The 22248-nt window shown below is 36.8% G+C and overlaps 1 protein-coding gene across 1 annotated transcript in view; it reads right to left on the bottom strand.

Moving 5' to 3' along the window:
- Positions 1-1022: 1022 nt before the first annotated feature.
- The window catches only part of TMEM26 (transmembrane protein 26), a 67567-nt gene continuing 46341 nt past the window's right edge, over positions 1023-22248 (bottom strand). The window contains exons 5-6 of the mRNA XM_040242302.1: positions 8340-8416; positions 1023-5347 (exon numbers count right to left, since the gene is read on the bottom strand). Coding sequence (XP_040098236.1) covers positions 4923-5347; positions 8340-8416 — 502 coding nt within the window. The 3' untranslated portion in view covers positions 1023-4922. The remainder of the gene's footprint in view (positions 5348-8339; positions 8417-22248) is intronic.

Below are 22248 nucleotides of genomic sequence, written 5' to 3'. Positions count from 1 at the left end.
GCTCTTTAGTAAGTCTAATGAAAGCACACTAATTTTTTTCTCCCTTTTAGTATTTTCCAGCTATTTTTTCATGCTTATTTAATCATAATATTTTAGAATCAATTTGTGTAGTCATTAGAATTAAAATCTTGATTTATTCTGGAGATTATATTAAAATTTATAGATCAATTTAGGAGAAATTGATACTTTCTAAAATATCAAGACTTCTTACCATTCCCCAATAGAATATATCTTTCTATTTGTTAAATTATTTGTTGAAGGTCCTCAAAGTCATTTCAAAATTTTCTTCACATGAATCTGGTACACTTCTTATTCAGTTTATCCCTATGTAGTTCATGGTTCTAGTTCATATTATAATGGAGATCTCTTCAAATTTATTTTCTATGTGATGTTTGTATATAAAAAAGCTATTGATTATTATATAATTTCAGATTATTTGTAATAGTTTCTTAGGTTTTTTTGTGCTTTTCCTGGCTATTCAGGACACAATCATCTATAAGTAAATGATCAATTTGGCTCTTCCATTCTGATTTCTCTACCTGTCCTTTCTCTTCTCTGAGTGCACCGATACCCTTCTCCATAAAAGAAGGTATTACAGATGTATTGATGATACCTTTTGCCACTTATAAGTTTTAAATCTTTACAATCTGTCATTCTTTTCTTTCAGGGGTTTCTAACTTGCCTTGGAAGGTATTTCCCACTCCCCAAATGCTAAAGATACATTCCATATTTTCTTCTAATATTTTAGAGTTTTTACTTTTACACTTAGATCTTCAGTCCATCTGGAATTCATTTCTATATATTGCATGAGATAAAAAATTAACTTTATTTTTTCCAGATGGTTTGCAGAATTTCCCAACATCATTTATAAAATTGGTCAATCTTTCCTCACTATTTTGAAATGCCACTTTCATCACATTCTAAATAAGTCAGTTTTCTTTTTAAGCCAGAGCTTAAAAACTAAATGAAATGAATTACAGTAGAGAACAGATAGGAAATGGAGGCATAAAAACAAACATTGATAGAGTTCTACACAAACTATTTAATGTATATAATACAATACAAATGTCATTCATAGCAAATAGTATAAATATAAAAATTCAGAGCAAATATTCTTATAAAAAATTCTAGTAAGAAAGATTCAGAGGATGGACACCCATGAAATATAAGTGTGCAAGAGTTATTTAAACATTGTTTAAAGTTACTCCCATCATGTGGATTGTTATTTAAAGCCTCAAAACTATAAACCTCCTCAAGCTGCCTAGTTTAACTCCAAATCAGATGTTACTGTGAGAGGATCAGAATGTACACTAAGTAAAAAAACAAAGCCTAAAATTGGAGGAAAAAAAGTAATGCTTTCTTCTGTTTTTAGATTTCTAGATGATTTGGCTTTTCACTGACATATCTAAGGCTCTAGATGTATGTCAGCGTGTATGTCATACATATATGTAGAGAGAAGGGGGAACAGTGGTTCTGTGCAATCCTTTTTCTCTTTTAACAGAAGAGTTAGTTAAGAGTCATTGAGATCAACTGCCGAAGATAACAAGAGTCAGTGTGAACTCTGAAACCTTGGTGGAAATCCCCAAATATGTGCACTAAAATGCGTGCCTTCCCAAGGCTTTGAAAGATCTGTGAAATAACAAGTTAACAATGACTGTTATGATACTGAATCCTGATAGTTCTCGGCCACCTCCTTTTCGTCTTCAAAAGCCTGAAGAGCTCCTACCCTTCACTTTGTTAGTGAAGCTACAACAGAAGTAACTGATGCGTTCGTGTAACAATCTTCACTTTGGAAGATTAGAAAGAATATTATCGGCCAACAAAAATTTCCATTTCCTCATGTAATCTGTTCCAGTTTAAATAAAAATTAACAGAGTAGTCAAAAGAGAAAGACAGTTCACTAATCTTGCAGTGGCAAGTCATGTCCTCTAGGAAGTAGAGAAAGTCCAGAAGAGGATTGTGAGGCATGTTTCCACACAGCGCCACTCTGTCTTCTCACAAACGAAACGGCAGGATTTTAGGAAGGACATTCCACTGAGTTCATCCAGCAATTAAATAGCAGCAACAGTAATAACAACAACAGCACCAACAACCACAAATGAGCCACTTTGTTCAGCGGTGAGGATATGGATGTTCTGTGTCTGTGAGGGGTTGGTAGAGAGGTATGGCCTGTATTGCGTTATATGAATGATGTAAGTCAGTTATGTTGTGCAGATAAAGCAGAAGCCAGTCCCAGAATGTCAGCCTCTGGGAAGTAACTGCTGTCCAGGGCACTTTACAGCAAATACTATAAATGTTTTAATAGTTTAAAAAACATCCATAATACTATAAATGGATGTTTTCAAACATTACAATATTTAGCAACTACAATAAAAACATGCAATTAACTAAGTCAAGTTTTAAGTTTTCATCAAGGGTCCTAGGCATACAACCTGAACTTAGGTTTTATTTTTCAATAAACTAAATGAATATAGATTTTCTTGACTATGAAAAAAGGTCCAAGAGAGTGGCCGTTCTTGCAGGCAGGTTAACAGATGTTTCCCTTAATAGTCTTTCCTGGAAAATCTTGCAGAGCACGTGTCTCTTTTGCCACCACTACTTGTTGAGACAGCTTCCCAGGTGGCGCTAGTGGTAAAGAACCTGCCTGCCAATGCAGGAGACGGGAGATATGGATTCAATCTCTTGGTCAGGAAGATCCCCTGGAGAAGGAAATGGCAACCCACTCCAGCATCCTTGCCTGGAGAATCCCACGGATAGCAGAGCCTGGCAGGCTCCAGTCCGTAGAATCTCACAGAGTCAGATATGACTGAAGTGACTTAGCATGCACGAACTTGCTAAGATTGTCTTGGATGCTCTCTGCCTTCCTGGCAGTGGGGTAAAGCTAGACTCTGGACTTTCTTTTTCCCAGGCCTTTGGAGGACTGCTAATTACAAAATACTTAAATACTAGAAACTCGTTCACTGAGCCAAGCCAAGTCTCAGAGTCAAAAGCATTTTAAAAATATCTGCACAACAGCCATACTTCTTCATACTTTATCTATTTTTAGAGGCCCAATATTTGTTTTGCTGGAAAAGAAAAATTAAAACATAAAAAGCATGCCCATGAGCAAATCTGCAATAATAAGCGGCACATACATGTTGTAGAGGAAAACATTCAACATAAGACAGTCAACATAAAAACAGATTCAGCTGAGTATCTTTATAAATAGAAGTTATTATTTTGTGTTTAATTGCTAAACATTTTAAATAACATGCCCTTAAAAGTTATCAAGTTCTTTATATAAATACAATTTCCTGATGTTAACTTTTCATAAAATTATTATGGAAAATTATAAATGTACTCTATTATTTTCATGTGTAATTTTGCAATCCTCATATTGTTAAAATTAGAAACATGAGGAAGAAAAGAAACAGAAACATTATCAAGCACCAAAGAAACTATTAACTGAAAAATATTAATTTTTCTGTATAAAAACAGTTTGTCTATGCAACTATTAAATAATTTGAACAGATATCATGTCACACAGATTTATAGATAAAATTTGTCCCAGTTGGGTGTCCCTAGGTCATATCCAATTTAAGTTCACACCCTGCCTTATCTTTAATGTCCCTTTCAATTCCTGAGCATAATAACAGGGTGGAATTATGCTTTGAACCCTAAAGGAACAGTTTTGGAGTTGTTTGCCTTATATAATTACTGCTATAAAGCCAGGTAAGTTTTCACACTGTATCTTTAAAAGCAAAAATCATTTTAAAAGGTTCTGAATCAACTCCAACGGGAACGTACAGAGGCATATGAAAGGAAAATACAGCTATTTCAGTACTGGGGAAATGCAGTCATAACGCAGGGAAAAAAAGCGAATTTCCTGGTTTCCACAATGCTGTGGCATTTTCTGACCCCCGTCACTCATCAAGGGCTGTCGGTGGTGAGGAGGGCTAATGCAAGCCTCCATCACCACCATCTTCCCGAGACCAGAGGCCGGCTCCAGCAGTGGCAGTTCAGAGGCGCTCCCAGGACTGCAGGCGGACGCCAGTGATTGTGGTACCACTTAAAGGGCCTGAAATACCTTTATTCACTGCTTCAGTGCTTGCTGGCATCAACCCACATAATTCGACTTGGCAATATAGAAAATGGGAAAGTGGAGTTAAGGGAAATCCTGACGAAGACTGCAAATCATGTTCAGAGTGGAAACTGTGACTCTGTCAGCATTACCAGTATTTCCTGCCCCACAACCAGCAGATCTGTAACCAAAATGGCTTGCTGTGAATTTTGCAGCACCCAAGCCAAAGCAGTAACATTTCCAGAAAAGCATATGCACCATGACAGAAGACCACAGCAGCCCAGAAAAATGATTTTCCTGGGAAGGTCCATGCAGTGATGAATAGGCTCTTGACGCTATGGCAGCTGGGCAGAGATTTTGACTGTTTCCAGCCCACAGTGAGGTAATTTTAAAGGCACTTTTCCCTTCATTTGTTCTACATTTACTGAATGTACATTTTTTGATGTCAGAGGGACACTGCAGAAAAGATCAGATGAGATAGTCTGACAATAGAGCCAAAGTTCAAAGATGCTCCATTTTCAGGTAACAGCCGCGACAGTTTGTCTGCATTAAATCTCTTGAGGGCATGTCACTCTAACCCCGTCCACAGCTTTTCAAACAGTTCAAAACAAACAAATCACTTAGTCGTGGAACAACTCTAACATCTGATACCATCACACAGAAGTTGTAGCGAGAGCCACTAATCAAAGTTCTTTTCATTCCGTTCAAAAAAGAAAATTCCTCAGCTTTGGTTTAAGATCACTTTTTATGTTGTTCTTTTGAAAATTATTATATGCCAAAGCTAAAAAAAGAGAGAAGATTCTGTCTGAAAGATGAACCAGAAAGTCAAGCTCTCTAGCTGCACGCTGCTGTCAGCGACTAACTATGGTGTGGGGTGGGAGTCGTCGGAGGTGACCGGCGAGGCCTGTAAAGGGATAGCCAAGGCCTCCATGGAACTGCCTGGCCAGGCCTCAGGTGAGACCCCACGCTCAGCAGGTACATCTGGGCATCTGTGCTCTCCTTTCAGGCGTTCTGGCTGACTTCGCAAGGAAGCGCGTACATCCAAGGCCAACACCACCAGGCGGTAGAACTGTAACACCACCACCAGGAAATTCTTGGCAGCAAAGAACACTAGCATCTGGTTGATCACTTCGAAATAGGTCATGAGTATGAGCCTCACGACAAGGAAGGGACCATCTTGTATGAAGATACTGATTCCAATGTTCCATAGGTCAGCACTGTACTGGCAGAAGAACCGGCTGGAGAACCCCCTCGTTGTCATGGACACAGGGCACACGACGTTCTGTACTGAAAACACAAGACAGGCCAATTAACGCAGGTCTCTGAAACGCATAAAAGAATGGAGTGGGTAAAAGCCATCAAACATCGGGGCTGCGCTAGTTCACGATTGGGAGTGAGCCTGTAATTTCATTCTTCGGGGCAGGGGCATAGAAACAGCTGAAACCATCCTGCCATTGGACATCCTTCATCGTTTTATATTCAAAATGCATCATCTGTTTTAAGTCCAATCAAACACATGAAAGAAAACCAGCCTCTACTTTCTATCCATGTAAAAAAAAATCCAGCTCCCCTTCAAGTCCTCACACTGGGGAAAGCACCATTAACTAGCTAGATAAAGAACAGAAGAAACCGCCCTGCCTGTCTTTGAAGTCTGCAGCATAGGGAGGCAGCAGGGCGGCAGGGTACTCTGGGCCTCAAGTCAGGGAGTCTGGCTGCTGCTTCTGGCTTCCTTACTTTCTGACAGCAAGATGCTGGCCACGTTACTTAGGCTGCCTGGGCCTCAGTTTCCTCCTTCGAAAACTGCAGAACAATGATACCTTTGAGGAGAGGGCCCCCTATTCCCTGATTCTTTTTGTTTCCATTAGACTAACACCCTGTGGAGAAGGCAATGGCAGCCCACTCCAGTACTCTTGCCTGGAAAATCCCATGGACGGAGGAGCCTGGTGGGCTGCAGTCCATGGGGTTGCTAGAGTCGGACACGACTGAGCGACTTCCCTTTCACTTTTCACTTTCCTGCATTGGAGAAGGAAATGGCAACCCACTCCAGTGTTCTTGCCTGGAGAATCCCAGGGATGGGGGAGCCTGGCGGCTGCCATCTATGGGGCTGCACAGAGTCGGACATGACTGAAGCAACTTAGCAGCAGCAGCAGCAACACCCTGGCAACTCTCCTTTCTCCCTGTCCATCTTTCCCTTAAGATAATGTATGACTTACCTGGCTGCTAAATTTGGAAGATAAACCGGAGTATACATGGCCAAGATCCTTCTGCATCCTTTCTTTGGTACCTACCTATTTACTGGCTGACTCACTCAGGCCCCTATGTAAATTGTGTTGTGAAAATTCAAGTGCTTCTTCAAATTTAAACTTAAGTCATGTTAAACATATTTCTCTAATGGTAGTGGGAAAAAAGCCCAAATAACTGCCGTTGTTATTGTATTTTGTCTAATTCCTTATGGTTTTGTTTCACAGTTTACAAGAAAGACTGGATATAATTACTGATTTTCCAGTTGAACAAAAGGAGGTCCAATCAACAATGGAACCTTATTTGTTTCAATTTTTAAAATGTAAATTTAATTCAGGGTCAAGGGCAGAAAATAACCCTTTTATAATAATACAGCTTTCCACGTGGAGTTTTCAAACAAAGAATGCCTTCATCTATTGGAGCCTGCAAATACTATGAAGCCGCTTTGATATGGGTGCACATAATGTATTGTTTGTTGGAAAATACAATAGTGATTTAGTCAGAAGTAACATTTGGTCTTTGTTTTTCAAACAGCTGCATAACATGATCACCCATGAAAGTTTACAAAATTTCTTTCTTAAATAAAAATTTTCTAAGTGAGGCTATAAACCACAAGATATGGGAGGGTGAGGACGAGCAGAGGGAATGACAAAAGAGAAACCAAGATAAGATCAATAATAGTCTTTCCTAAGATGTTAGGGTCAGGAAATGTCTCCCAGAGGATCTCCTGAGGATATCATTCAACATCTAAACTGCTGGTGCCTAATATGCTGGCAGAGGACACCAGCTGATCAATGGGTATAGAGCACGTGTGTGTGTGTGTGTGTGTGTACTTATTTGTATACATTTGTTTGCAATTATTAACTCATAATTAGGTTCTGAGCATTTCCAAAAAGCCACAGCCATGCTTTCCATCTATTCTATTGACAGTTTTGTTTTGCAAAAGTGGATGATAAGGTCTAAAATGGCCTCTGAAACCTCTGTGCTTATCAGAGTGGACCGAAAAGAATGCAGAAAAATTAAATATCTTTGTACAAAAATTCATTCTACCCCTGAGGTCATCAGGTAGGGTTCCATAAGAGAGGAATCAGACTTGAGGAAAATATAACTATTCAATCCAAGAACTTATTCAGAGTGAAATGGCATCCAGGAGAATTGCCACATCAAAATTCCAGGGCTTCTAGAATTTATAGGCTCACTCCAGGTCAATGCAGTACAATAAAGCCATCTGTATTAATAAAAAAATATACATTCTATATCTGTGCTGACAACACAACCATGTATGACCACTGAGCAGGCTAGTGTGGCTGAGGAACTGAACTTTTAATTTGATTTAATTTTAATAACTTTAAATTGCCACATGTGGCCAGTGGGTACTGTACTGGGTAACGCAGCACTAGATCATCAGTATGAAATGCCTGAGGAACAGTTTACTTCTGGAAAAGTCTTAGGGGGTTTAGGTCTTTATTAAAATAAGCCCAGGGGGAGTATAAGACCCACTACTGAGGAAAAAAAATCTAGTTTTCCATGTGGCCCTGAAACTGCTCTTATTCCTTTCGACATTCTAATACAAAGGTCTGACAAAAGAATGAAAATGACCCCTTAAAAATATCAAGAGATAGCATTTATATGCCAGTAACTATGCTAATAAGCACAGTTGTTACAAACTACATCTTATTTTTGTCACCAAAAGAACACTCAACGCTCACTACAACAATTAACAACCCTATTTCATGGATGAAAAACTGAGGCTGCTAACTAATTTTCAGAAGTGATGGAACCACTGTATGAAATGGACATAAGGCTGTGCTCTGATCCTCTCAACCACCTCAGGTTCACCAGGTACCCGAAGGGAACCTTCTTGTAGCTCTCCCCAGCTTCAACTCGCTTTTCTTCTAAACTGAGCTGGAACTAACACTGAGATATCAAAGTGATAAAAAAAAATGATAGTCTTCTCAAATGACTCCTTAGCTTCATTACAGTTTCAAAATCAAGAGCTGTTATTTTCTGTTTCTCTGAGAAAACATGAGATACTTACCTGCCAGGTCAAGTGGAAATTGTAGCATGCTCCAGGTCCATATAACAAGGATGGAATAAACCAAGGCAGGGCTATTCCTGGAATGTAGACAATATTTTAAATTGAAATTAAAACATGATCACATGCAGAAAAATATTTCCTCTTTTTTCTCCGTTTTGACTATACCCTAATAAATGAAAGGTGTCAAAATATCTTCAGCAAGATATTTTGACAACTCTCATTTATTAGGGCATAATATCTAATATTATAAGATAGTATCTTGTTGATCACCAAGATATTTGTGAAAAATCCATGCATGATTAAAATGAAATAATGAAAAAGAAGTTTTTAAAAATATGAAACTTAAAACCCAACTTCCACATGTGGTAACATCTACGTGAATCCTGGCAAAACCTCTCGGTCCTGTATTGCTGTATTTCGTTGTACAGAATCCAGAAGTATTATAGGACAAAAGTTAGATATTAACCTGAAAATTCAGAGGGGTTAATTCAAGAAATTTCGAGGACAGAAAGTGAAAACTGTCCCAGGTTCCCAAGACTCTGACTTAAAAATCCCTCTCAAAAGGACTGGATAAAGCTCAACAATTAAGAGCTTAGCATGTAAAAGAAACTCCATCCTCAGCTGGAGAAAAAGTGGGAAGATAAATCCAATAATCAAAGATTTACAGTGGATACTAGGAGGTAAATTATTTCATTCACAATTGAACGTGTTTCAGTTGTGAATCAAGGAATATGATTGTTTCATTCACCGCTGGATTCCCAGTGCCTAAAACAGTGCCTGGGAAATAACAGTCACTTAGCAAATATTTATGGAAGGAATTGTTGCATGTACAAAAGGATCCATACCTGGAAAATGTACAGATGCCATAGACCGAGGAGAATGGTCTCAAAGACTAAAGTCAGAAAGAATAGAGGTTACAAAAATATAAAGGATATGAAAGAAGAATCAAAGTTACTCTTTTATAGCAAAAACCCAAAGGAAGTTATCAATTTGAGGTTAGTGGTGTAATAACAGATTTTGTTGCCAACTTCTCTGTCAAGAGGGATTTCCAGAATGAAGAGGGATAGAAAAACATCAGGGAAGAGTAATTGAAACCAAATTCAATGAGGTGATTGTAAGGGATGTTTCTAAATGTTCCAAGTATTGAAGTCCTGAAAAATTAGATCTCAAAACTCTGAGAGAATTTGTAAATGAGATTTCTAAGCTATCATTATCTGTCCTGGCGGTTGATGGTGCAGACAAGGTTGACAAAAAATGAGGTCTTAACTTTCAAAACGAAGCAAAAGTATATCTTGAACTATAAAGGTGCATTTACTATTAATCCCTGGTTAGACGATAAAACTGGTTATTTGAAAGATTTCTGAGAGCCTGTATCGAAGAGAACAGTAATTACTAGGAATCATCATAGGTTTCCTGAGAACAAAAGCACTCATCTAAGATTATTTTCTCTCTCTCTCTTTCCTTTTCTTTAAAAATAGAGTTAGGATTACTAAGCAGGTAATGATATATAAATTAATAATAGACATTTGGATTTAAACAAGGCTCATGAAAAAGCCTCCTTGGTCTTCTTATTAGCAAGATGAAGAAATGTTCTGGGTGTGAGTACATTTAGGTGGATTTCTAACTGCGTAAATGACTCCCCAAAGGAAGCTCTCTACCAGGTGGCTGCAGGCCCTGCTTTTGATTCTGTTGCACTTCACATTTCATCCCTGAGTTGGTTGCTGATGCTGATGGAAGGCTTCTCCTATGCACGTATGACACTGGAGGTTGGATTGGAAACCAATACCCCAGAAGACACAACCAGGATCCCCAGAGATCTTGACAGGGTGTAACTGGATGACCTTTAATAGGATAGAAGAGATGGCACTTCATAGCAGCCATTCAAAAGGCTCAAGGATTTCCCCTTCTTATTATCTAATTATGAGACCACAGTGGGACATAATTTTTGATTTTCCAAAATCAAATGCAATCATAGATCACTTCCCAAGAAGTATAATTCAAGAATTTTAAATCCAAATGCCTGGGGAATGTGATCTATAATTTTCCCTTTGCAGTTTCAATGTCTACATTTAGCAGACCTTCGATAAGTGCCTGGATTTTTAAATAATCTTACCTGCAGTTTCTGAGCTCATACTATGTGCCAGGGAGTTTTCTAAGTATTTAGCTCTGCAGTCACACTTAATCCTCATACCGGCTCAACAAATGGGTACACTTATGATCCCTATTTGGCCAGTGATTTTAGCATCCACACTTTTAACCTTTACGTGATAGTATTTCCATGAAGAAAATGGAAAGTTTTAGCCCTGCTCTGTTCTACAGTGTTCAGAGTATATCTGAAATATTATGTGCTGCCTTCATGTTTTAGGAGGAACGTTTAAAATGTCTTTGGTCCAAAGGAGAGAGTCTAGGATGGTGAGAGACCTCAGAGCAATGTTAGACGTGGCATAGTTCATGAAACTAAAAACCAGAGATGATTCCTTAAAAACTGAAGGTGTTATCATCTGAAAATGAATTAAACTTATTTCTTGTGACTTCAGAGAACCAGTTCAGGTTCAAAGGATTTTAGCTGCACCTATAAGAATCCAAATTTCATCACAATAGAGGAAAGTACTTTCTTATAATATTAACTCAAAATAGAATGAGTTGCCCCTGGGGTTAGTATATTCTCTATTAGTGAAAATGTTCAAAGAAAGTCTGGACAAAAACTTATTGAGAACATTTTGGAGAGGATTTTGCAAGAGATGTAAAATAGATTTCTCCATAGATGGTCACTTTTGAAGTTTCTTCTCATCTCAGACTTCAATAATTCTACCAAAAACCTCATGTGCAATTTTGTCTGCAAGGCAGCAGAAAGAAATGGTAAGGCATGAACTCTAGTGCTGGGTTGCCAGAATTCAAACATCAGCTCTAACCCTCACCAGAAAGACAGGGCATGGGCCTCCAATCCCAGACTAATCATTTACAAGCTACATGAATATGGACAAATAATATATAATACCTATGTGCTTTAGTTTGGTGGTTTAGTTGCTAAGTCAAGTCATGTCTGACTATTTGTGACCCCATGGACTGTAACCTGCCAGGCTCCTCTGTCCTTGGGATTCTCTAGGCCGGAATACTGGAGTGGGTTGCCATTTTCTTCTCCACGGGATCTTCTCCTGCTTTAGTTCATGCACTTTCAATGACAATAATGATAGCTACTGGATTTTATTTGATAGCTGTATTACATTTTGTTTAAATATGTTAAACATATAAAATCAGCTCTCAGAACAGCACATGATACAGATCAAGCATAGTTGAGTGCTACAAGTTATATATATATATATATATATAACTAGGTAACCTTGAGACTGGCACAACTTCTCTTGACTGCCACTGTTTTACTTATAAAATCCTGATATTGATAGTCTCTACTTAATGGTGTTATTGTAAAGACTAAATAACTTATCACAACTAAAACCCTTAAAGCAGTGCTTGGAACACAGCAAGAGATAAATATTATCCACCACTACTATTAGTAGTAGTAATAGTATTTTTATTATGGGAACATACTTCTTAAACACTTTGTGTTTTAACTTCATTATTATACAAAATAGGGATAAATGATAAACTGACCTTGACCCTAAATAAGATTCTAACTCTATGATACTGAATGTATATATTTTTGCAAGTATTCTCTGAGCACGTGCAATATGGGAGAATGTGGATATCGACAAACGTATTAGTAAAGTTATCAAACATAAATTTTGAAAAGATGATCAGAAAATCTTTGGAGCAAATTTGCATTATGAATTCAGGCAGTAAAATTTACTCAGGAAGGTTAAATGCTGGAATATAATTAAATCACTAAGCTTAAATGGCAAACACTCCAAACTTGTGAAGGAATTTTGGAATGAATTTATTCAACATTGTCTCTATTGTGTAATTGTCTCCCCTACTTGTCTTGCTCCATTTTCTTATGTGTAATCTATCTTCATAAATGTCAGCTGACAAGCATGTAAGCAGACAATGGACTCTATTCATAGAGAGACAAAAGATCTTTTGAAGTATAATTATAGATGTGAGTATCACTTCTCTACTTGGAGAACTGAGGAGGATAAAAGACTGACATTTGGTAGATCAGTGCACCAAAACTATTGAGTGAAAAACTAAAAATAAAGTCATGCACTGCTAGTTTTTTTAATTTTTAAGTTTATTGATTTACAATGTTGTGTTAATTTCTGCTGGACAGCAAAATGACTCAGTTATACATATATCTATGTTCTTTTTTATATTCCTTTCCATATGGTTTATCCCAGGACATTGAATATAGTTCCCCATGCTATACAGTAGGACCAGTTGTCTCTCCATTCTATATGTAATAGTTTGCATCTACTGACCCCAACTCCAACTTCCATCACTTCTCCACCGCACTTCTTGGCAATGATGTTTGTTCTCTACGTTTGTGAGTCTGTTTCTGCTTTGTAGATAGGTTCACTTGTGTCATACTTTAGATTCCACATATAAGTGGTATCATATGATACGTCTTTTTCTGACTTACTTCATTTAGTATGATAATCTCTAGTTGCATCCATGTTGCTGAACATGGCATTATTTCATTCATCTTTAGTGACTGAGTAATATCCACTGTACACAATAGATATTTATGTCAATAGATATTTAGGCCATTTCCCTGTCTTGGCTATTGTAAATAACGCTGCTGTGAATGTAGGAGTGCATTGTATCTTTTTGAATTATAATTTTGTCTGCATATATGCCCACGAGTGAGATTGCTGGATCATTCTGTGCTGTGCTGTGCTTAGTCACTCAGTCATGTCTGATTCTTTGTGATCCCATGGACTGTAGCCCACAAGGCTCCTCTGTCCATGGAGATTCTCCAGGCAGGAATACTGGGATGGTTTGCCATGCCTTCCTCCAGGTTGCTGGATCATAGGGCAAGCCTATTTTTAATGTTCTGAGGCTCCTCCATACTGTTTTCCATAGTGGCTGCACCAATTTACATTCCCAGCACAGTGTAGGAAGGCTCCCTTTTCTCCATGTCCTCTCCAGCATTTGTTATTTTAGACTTTTTAATGATGGCTATTCTGACCACTGAGAGATGATACTTCACTGCAGTTTGGATTTGCGTTCTCCAATAATTAGTGATGCTGAGCATCTTTCCATGTGCCTGTTGGCCAGCTGTATGTCTTCTTTGGAGAAGTGTTTATTTAGGTTCTTCTGCTCATTTATTTATGTTGTTGAGTTGTGTGAGCCGTTTGTATACTTTGAAAATTAAACCCGATTGGTCACATTGTTTGCAGATATTTTCTCCTATCCCGTAAATCGTTATTTCATTTTGTTTATGGCTTCCTTTGCTATAAAAAAGCTTGTAAGCCTGATTAGCTCCCATTTGTTTATTTTTGTCTTTATTTCTATTGCCTTGGGAGATTGACCTAAGAAAACATTGGCATGATTTATGTTGCAGAGCATTTTGCCTATGTTCTCTTCTAGTTTTATTGTGTCTTGTCTAATTGTGTCTTTATGGCATTTTGAGTTCATTTTTTATGCACGTGTAAGGGTGTGTTTTCATGCATTGCTAATTTGCTTAACTATGTCTTTTTGGAAGTGTAAATTCATCCATAAATAACAGATAATCAGTGGATAGACTTGCTCTAGCTTTTTAAAAAGCATCTGACAAGCTCTTCAGAGGAGGGGAAAAATTAAGGGGAGAGAGAGAGAAGGAACGAAAGGAAATGAAGTATTAATCTAACCTGGAAGAAATGTTTCACCAAGCAAAAAGAGCTAAATTAAAAGAACACACAGTGTGAACATAGAAAAACTCTCCTTTGTTTGGTCAAATATTTACAGTGAAGTTGCAATAAGGCTACAAGAACATTTTACCAAATGTGTTTTTTCTTTTCAACAGATGATCTATGTTCAAAACAAGACTGCACAGAGTGATCTCCAAAGGTGTAAATAACCACTTAACTGTTGCTGGCAACTATATGGAAATTTAGACTTGTTAAAATGTTGGAGGGTGGCTTTAGCAGAATGAAATGGTCAGCAAACCCTATCCCCAGCAAACATACATAACAATGGAAAAATTATCGAAAACAACCACTTCATATCTCTGGAAATAAACCAAAGGCAAATAATAAATTGAGTAATTTATTCATGAAAACCTGGTAGAACTTTAGTTAAGAAGAGTGAGTATCTAAGACATTCTTGCCCATGGGATATTCCTTTATCCCTCCAGCTTTGTATGTAAAGGAAAAATTGCATTAGACAATTAAATAAATGAAGACTTCATTGAAGGTCATTGCAGTAAGGGAGAGAGACTGAATTCACTCCCATTGAAACAAAAGGCAGAAGAGTTTTTAAACAGGGGGGTAAACCAATGGAAAAGTACTAGAGGACATTAAAGAGGGAAGTTGGTCAATGTGATTAGGCCATCTGTATTTGCTTATTGGCACTGATCTAAGTTATGTTCCTATCATCCCAAAGAGTCTAGGAGACAGAAGTGCTATCTTTCTTGATGATCAAATTTCAAAGGGATAGCTCTTACATCCTTAAGAAAGATATTCCTGCGTCATATTATAAAACTGGAAAGAGGCTGAGAAAAGACTTGCATCTCAAAGGAACAGAGGAAGAATTTACAACCCCAAGTTTTTTTTTAAATAAATGCTTTAAGGAAAGTAAAATCAGAGGCCTATATGCAGGAATAAACCTTTTTAAAGTTTAGTCAAGATGAGGGAAATGTTAAAATTGTCTTGGTCAATCGGAGTAGTGGTTTTTACAACAGGGAGAGCTTGACAATGAAAACCAGAAGCTCCTTGTAATCAGAGTATACTGACTTGATTTGGAGTAGAGTGTGAAATCCCATGGTTAAAGGTGTGGTCAGTGAAGGTAACAATTTGATTGGAAATGAATGGAGAAGTAAAAAATTTTGCTACTTTGAGGTTGCAATCCCAGTGGGGGTGAGTGGTTGACTAACTTGATATTTAATGGAGAAACTCCGAAAACAAGAGAGCCAGAGAAGGGCTAGGTAACATCTCCATGTATGCCAGACATGCAGAGATGATCCAAGAAGGATCAGTAAAGATTTGAAAATGGATAAATATGAAAACTCTGATGCGCTTTCCAGTTCATACAAAGATCCATTTGTTCATGAAGGGTGGAAATCAAAAAGGCTCAAGGTGTTTGATCATAATCGCTGCTCAAATCATTTGACTGATCATAAGCTGTGCAGTTAGTTATAGGTGTGACTCTAATAGCCACCCTAAAGACAAAAATAAGAAATAAAAAGAAACAAAACAAGATCAAGCAGAAACATCAGTGACTGGAATCCAAGGGAAGATAGAATCCTTAGAATAAATTCAGGCAGTTTATTGAGACAACAAAAACAAGAAGATGCCTGAGGCATATGGGGAAGCTTGAGGATCATATATTGCAACACAATATAAAATGTCTAGTTTTTAGCCAAAAAAGTATGAGACATGCAAAGAAACAGGAATGTGTGATTCAGCTCAGAAAAAAACAACAACAATCAATCAATCAATCACTAGAAACTAACTCTAATGGGGTCCAATTGTTGGGTTTGGCAGATAAAGACATCAGGGCAACTATAACACATATCCTCAAACAATGAAAGAAAACTCTGTTCCATAAACCAAAGAAAAGTATGATGACAATGATTCAACAACTAAATAACTGAACTATGAAATATAAACTAAAAAGAGACTTAAATAGAAATTCTGGAGTTGAGGATAAGGGAACCGAAATGAAAATTTCACTAGGTGAACTCTGCAATCTGACTCTACATATATATTGGAGATGGTAGATGAATCAGTGACCTGAAAGATAAATCAGTGAAAACTAACCAGTCTAAAGACTAGAGAGTAAAACAGGGGAAAAAAAAGAGTCTGAGAGACCTGCAGAATGCAATTAAGCGTATCTATTTGTGATAGAAGTCCGGATTCATGTTGATGTGTGGCAAAACCAATACAATATTGTAAAGTAAAAATAATAATAATAATAATAAATAAATAAAAAGAAAGTCAAAAAAAGAAGTCCCAGAAAGAAGAGACAATGGAGGAGAAAACGTGAAGAAATTATGGCTGAAAAGTCCTCTGTATGAGGAAAAATATTAATTTACATATCCTAGATCAACAGATCAGAATAAACTGGAAAATTCTGAAAGAGATGGGAATACCAGACCACTGTATTGGTTTATAACATATAAAGATGTGACTCATATATAACAATAAAAGATCATTTCACTGACCTGATTCTTGAGAAACCTATATGCAGCTCAGGAAGCAACAGTTAGAACTGGACATGGAACAACAGACTGGTTCCAAATAGGAAAAGGAGTGCCTCAAGGCTGTATATTGTCACCCTGCTTATTTAACGTATATGCAGAGTACATCATGAGAAACGCTGGGCTGGTGGAAGCACAAGCTGTGATCAAGATTGCCGGGAGGAATATCAATAGCCGCAGATATGCAGATGATGCCACCCTTATGACAGAAAGTGAAGAGGAACTAAAGAGCCTCTTGATGAAAGTGAAAGAGGAGAGTGAAAAAGTTGGCTTAAAGCTCAACATTCAGAAAAGTAAGATCATGGCATCCAGTCCCATCACTTCATGGCAAATAGATGGGGAAACAGTGGCTGACTTTATTTTTGGGAGGCTCGAAAATCACTGCAGATGGTGACTTCAGCCATGAAATTAAAAGACTCCTACTCCTTGGAAGGAAAGTTATGACCAACCTAGACAGCATATTAAAAAGCAGAGACATTACTAAGGTCCGTCTTGTCAAGGCTATGGTTTTTCCAGGAATCATGTATGGATGTGAGAGTTGGACTATAAAGGAAGTTGAGCACAGAAGAATTGACGCTTTTGAACTGTAGTGTTGGAGAAGACTCTTGACAGTCCCTTGGACAGCAAGGAGATCCAACCAGTCTATCCTAAAGGAGATCAGACCTGGGTGTTCACTGGAAGGACTGATGTTGAAGCTGAAACTCCAATACTTTGGCCACTTGTTGCGAAGACCTGATTCATTTCAAAAGACCATGATGCTGGAAAAGATTGAGGGCAGGAGGAGAAGGGGACGATAGAGGATGAGATGGTTGGATGGTATCACTGAATCAATGGACTTGAGTTTGGGTAAACTCCAGGAGTTGGTGATGGACAGGGAGGCCTGGTGTGCTGCAGTTCATGGGGTTGCAAAGAGTTGGACACGACTGAGCGACTGAACTGAACTGAACTGAACTGAGATCAACAGAGTCATAGTAAGATTAAAGAAAAAGATATCCAAACCTAGACACATCTCAGTGAAACTCAAAAGTCAAAGAGAAAAAGCAACTCTTGAAAACAGCAAAATAAGTAAATAAATAAAAGATCATTTGTGCAGGGTAACAACAAAATAATGGCTAACATCTCATTAGAAAATGGAAATAATGAAGGTCAGCAGAAAGTGGAATGATACATATAAAATGCTAAAGTAAAAACTATTGACCAAGAATTCTGTATATAACAAAACTATTTGTCAAACATGAAGAAAAAATACATACATTTCTGCCAAAGATGAGAAGAATTTGTTGCTAACAGATTTGCCTTAGATGAGACAATAAAAGAAGTCTTTCAGGTTGAAAGAAAAATGACACGAAAGTAACTCAACTCCACAAGATGGAATGAAGAACATCTTCAAATATGTGGGTAAATATAAGTGAACATATAAATATATAATCATATCTTAATTTCTTAAAAATTAATCTATATAACAGTAATGATAAAACTGTACTGTTTGGTTTATAACATATAAAGATGTGACTCATATATAACAATAATAGTAAAAAAGAAGAGGAGGAAATGGAACTATTAGAATGTGAAGATTTAAATATATATACTGTCTTCCCTACTTACATCAATAGAAAAATCAATAGAGGAACTAAAATTGTTCATTAAATATATTTTTAAAGCAGTAAATAACATAAGAACAAAAAGGAAATGAGACATAGAGAAAAATGAATGCAAAATGGCAGATATAAATTCAACCACATCAGTAATTACATTAAATATTAATGGATTGAACACCTTTTAAAAACTTAGAAAGTGTCCACCCAAATTCGTGTGTACCTAGACTTCAGAATGTGATCTTACTTGGAGGTAGGGATTTTGCAGATGTAATGAAAATAATATGAGGTCATACTAGATTAGCATGGGTCCTAATCCAATGACTGGTTTCCCCAGAAAAAAGAGGAAAAATTGGAGACACAGACACACTGGAAAGAATGCCAGGTGAAGATGGAGGCTAGAAGACAAGTTTCTGTTAGATTCAGCCACTGAGTTTGTGGTATTTTGTTATGGCAGCCCTGGGAAATTAATATACACTCCAATTAAAGGACAAAGATTGTCTAACTGAGAGGAAAATACAAGATTTAAGTATGCTGCTGCTGCTAAGTCACTTCAGTCGTGTCCAACTCTCTGCAACCCCACAGACGGCAGCCCACAAGGCTCCCCCGTCCCTGGGATTCTCCAGGCAAGAACACTGGAGTGGGTTGCCATTTCCTTCTCCAGTGCATGAAAGTGAAAAGTGAAAGTGAAGTCGCTCAGTCGTGTCTGACTCTTAGCGACCCCATGGACTGCAGTCTACCAGGCTCCTCTGTCCATGGGATTTACCAGGCAAGAGTACTGGAGTGGGGTGCCATTGCCTTCTCTGAGTATATGTGGTATATAAAGAACACAGTTTAGATGTAAACATACAGAGTTTGAAAAAAAAGTCCATGTCAAGAGTCATAAAATAGAGTGCCTAGATTCATGAGAGGCAAAATAGACTTTTAGACAAGAAATATTACTAGAGAAAAAGAGTGACATGTCATTATGAAAAACAATTACTACATCAGGAAGAACTTTAAAAAATTGCACATCTTAAAACAGGACCTCAAAATACATGAAGCAAAACTGACAATACTGAAAAAGAAACAGACAATTCAACAATTAGAGTTGAAGATTTCAATGCCCCACTCAATAATTAATAGAACAACTAGGCAGAAAATCAGTAAGGATATAGAAGACCTGAAGAAATCTATCAGCCAATTTGACATTATTTAAATTTATAAAACACTCAATCAAGCAACATGTTCTTTTCAAGCACATATGGAACATTCTCCAGTATAGGCTGTATGTTAGGCCACAAGATAAGTCTCAATATCTTAAAAGAGTTAATTTTGTATATTCTCAGACTACAGCAGAATTAAGATAAAAAACCATAGGAAGAAATTCAGGCAATCCCCATATGGAAATCAAATAGCTTTGCTTCTAAACAATTCAGAGGTCAAAGAAGAACTCACAGAAATTGGAAAATAATTTGTATTAAACAAAAAAAGATAACATATCAAAGCTTATGAGATGCAGATAAACCAGTGCTTAGAGGGAAATTTATAACTTTGAATACCATACTAGAAAAGGGGAAAGAGTTCAAATCAATAAGCTTCTATATTAAGAAACTAGAAAAGAGAAGTGCAAATTAAATCCAAAGTAAACAGAAGGAAGGAAAAATTAAATATCAGGACACAAACCAATTAAATAGAAAACAGAATAATAATACAAAAAAGTCAGTGAAGCCAAAAATTAGTGATTTTAAAAGACTGAGGAAACTGAGAAGTCTAAGGAAAAATAGGGAAGATGCAAATGACCAACTCAGAATGAAAAGGGCAGGACCATAATAAGTGACTACAGGAATTGACTCAAGTATAAAGGAATAACAGAATGTTCAGCTTCATACGAAAAATAAACAGATAAAATAGAAGAAATCCTAAAATGTAAAATATAACAAAACGTGACCCAAAAGGAAACAGAATTACAGAGTAGCCTTATTAGAAATAATATTGAATTGGTAATAAATATCTTCCCACAAAGAAAAACATAGGCTGAAACAGCTTAAGTGAATTCTATAAAATATTCAAAGAAGAAATAACACCAGTCTTATACAGAGTCTTTCAGAAAATAAAGAAGGAATGATTCTTGAGATATTCATTGAGGGAATATTGCCCTGATAGCAAAGCCAGGAAAAATGCCATTTGAAAATATTACTAAAAGACAGTGTGTTTTATGAATATAGATGTAAAATGATTAACAAAGTGTTAGCAAACCAATTCAACAGCATACAGAAAAGATTATACCCCATAACCAAAGGATATTTATCCTAGTAAGCTAAGATTGATTTACCATCTGAAAATTAGTTAATGCAATACACTATATTAATAGGATAAAGAACAGCCACCACATAACGATAATAAGAAAAACAGGAACATATTTGACAAAATTAAATGTCCATAGAAAGAAAGGAGAGAGAAAGAAAGAGAGAGAACAGAAGAAATAAAGAACTCTCAGTAACCTAGATAGGGATTTCCTCTAACTGATCAAGGGCATCTAATAAAAATGTCTGTGCAAAACCTACAGCTAGCAACATCCTTAAGTGAAAGACAGAATGCTTATCCTTTGAGATTTAAAAGTTCACTCATATTTATTTATTTATTTATTTATTTATTTTGACCATGCCTCATGGCATGTGGAATCTTAGTTCCCCAATCAGGGATCAAACCTGCACCCCCTGCAGTGGAAGCATGGAGTCTTAAGAACTGGACCACCAGGGAAGTCCCCACTCATACTTGTATTCAACACTGTATGAGAAATTTTAGCTGGAGCAATAAGGCAAGAAAAAGAAATAAAAGGCATATAGATTAGTAAGAATCAAAACTATCTTTGCTTTCAAATGATATTCTCCTATATGTAAAAAGCCCTAAGGAGTCTACAAGACTAATAAGCATGACCAATGGGTACAAGATTACTACACAGAAGTCAACTGTATTTCTATGTAGTGGTAATAAAAACATGAAAATGATATTAAGAAATTAAGAAAACATTTCTGTCAAAAAGAAAAAATACTTAGGAATAAATTTAGGAAAAGTGGTGTAAGACCTATATGTTGAAACTTATGAAACATTGCTAAGAGAAATCAAGGAAAATCTGAATAAGTGATGACATAGTTAGCATTCGTGGGCTGGAAGACTTAATGTTGTAAAGATGCCTCTTCTTCATAAACTGATAGTAATCACGGTGTTAGTTGCTCTATCACGTCCAAATCTGTGACACCTTAGACTGTAGCTTATCAGTCTCCTCTCTTCATGGAATTCTCCAGGCAAGAATACTGGAGTAGGTAGCCATTCTGTTCTCCAGGGGATCTTCCCACCCCAGGGATTGAACCTGGGTCTCTTGTATTGCAGGCAGATTCTTTACTGTTGGAGCTACCAGGGAAGCCTGAGGCTTAGATTTAATACAATCCTTATTAAAACTCCAGCAGTATTTTTTTTTTTTTTTAGAATTTGACAAGCTAATAATAAAACTTATATGAAATTGCAAAGCATCTGGAAAAATCAGAACAATTTTTTGAAAGAATAATGCTAGAGAACTTAAGAATATCTAGTTTCAAAACTGATCATAAAATGTCAGTAATCACAGTAATGTGGTACTGGCATAAGGACAGACACACAGAGCAGATAGACACACAATAGAAAGTTCTGGAAAACTCCTTACATATGTGGTCAATTGATTTTTGACAAGGAGTGCCAAGTCATTTTAATGGGGAAAGGATAATGTTTTCAACAAATGGTGCTGAGATAGTTGGCCCCAGCTGGGACAAGAATTAGAGCTGGAACAATACCAAAACACAAAATGAAATAACACAAAATATGAACTTAGACTCTTACCTCAAGATACACAAAAATTAAGTCAAAATATTAGAGAAAAATAATTCTAATTTTTGGTGAGGAAAATATTTCTTAGAATCTATGATTCCCAAAGCCCTACATAGAAGAAAAAAATGATAAATAGGATTTTATCAAAATTAAAAAAAAAAAAAACTGTTCTTCA

The sequence above is a fragment of the Oryx dammah genome, unplaced genomic scaffold (genome assembly GCF_014754425.2).
Source record: "Oryx dammah isolate SB20612 unplaced genomic scaffold, SCBI_Odam_1.1 HiC_scaffold_6, whole genome shotgun sequence".
In the NCBI taxonomy this organism is placed as follows: Eukaryota; Metazoa; Chordata; class Mammalia; order Artiodactyla; family Bovidae; genus Oryx; species Oryx dammah.
Note: the sequence above shows the minus strand (reverse complement) of the source record. Positions and strands in the feature narration are given on the sequence as shown.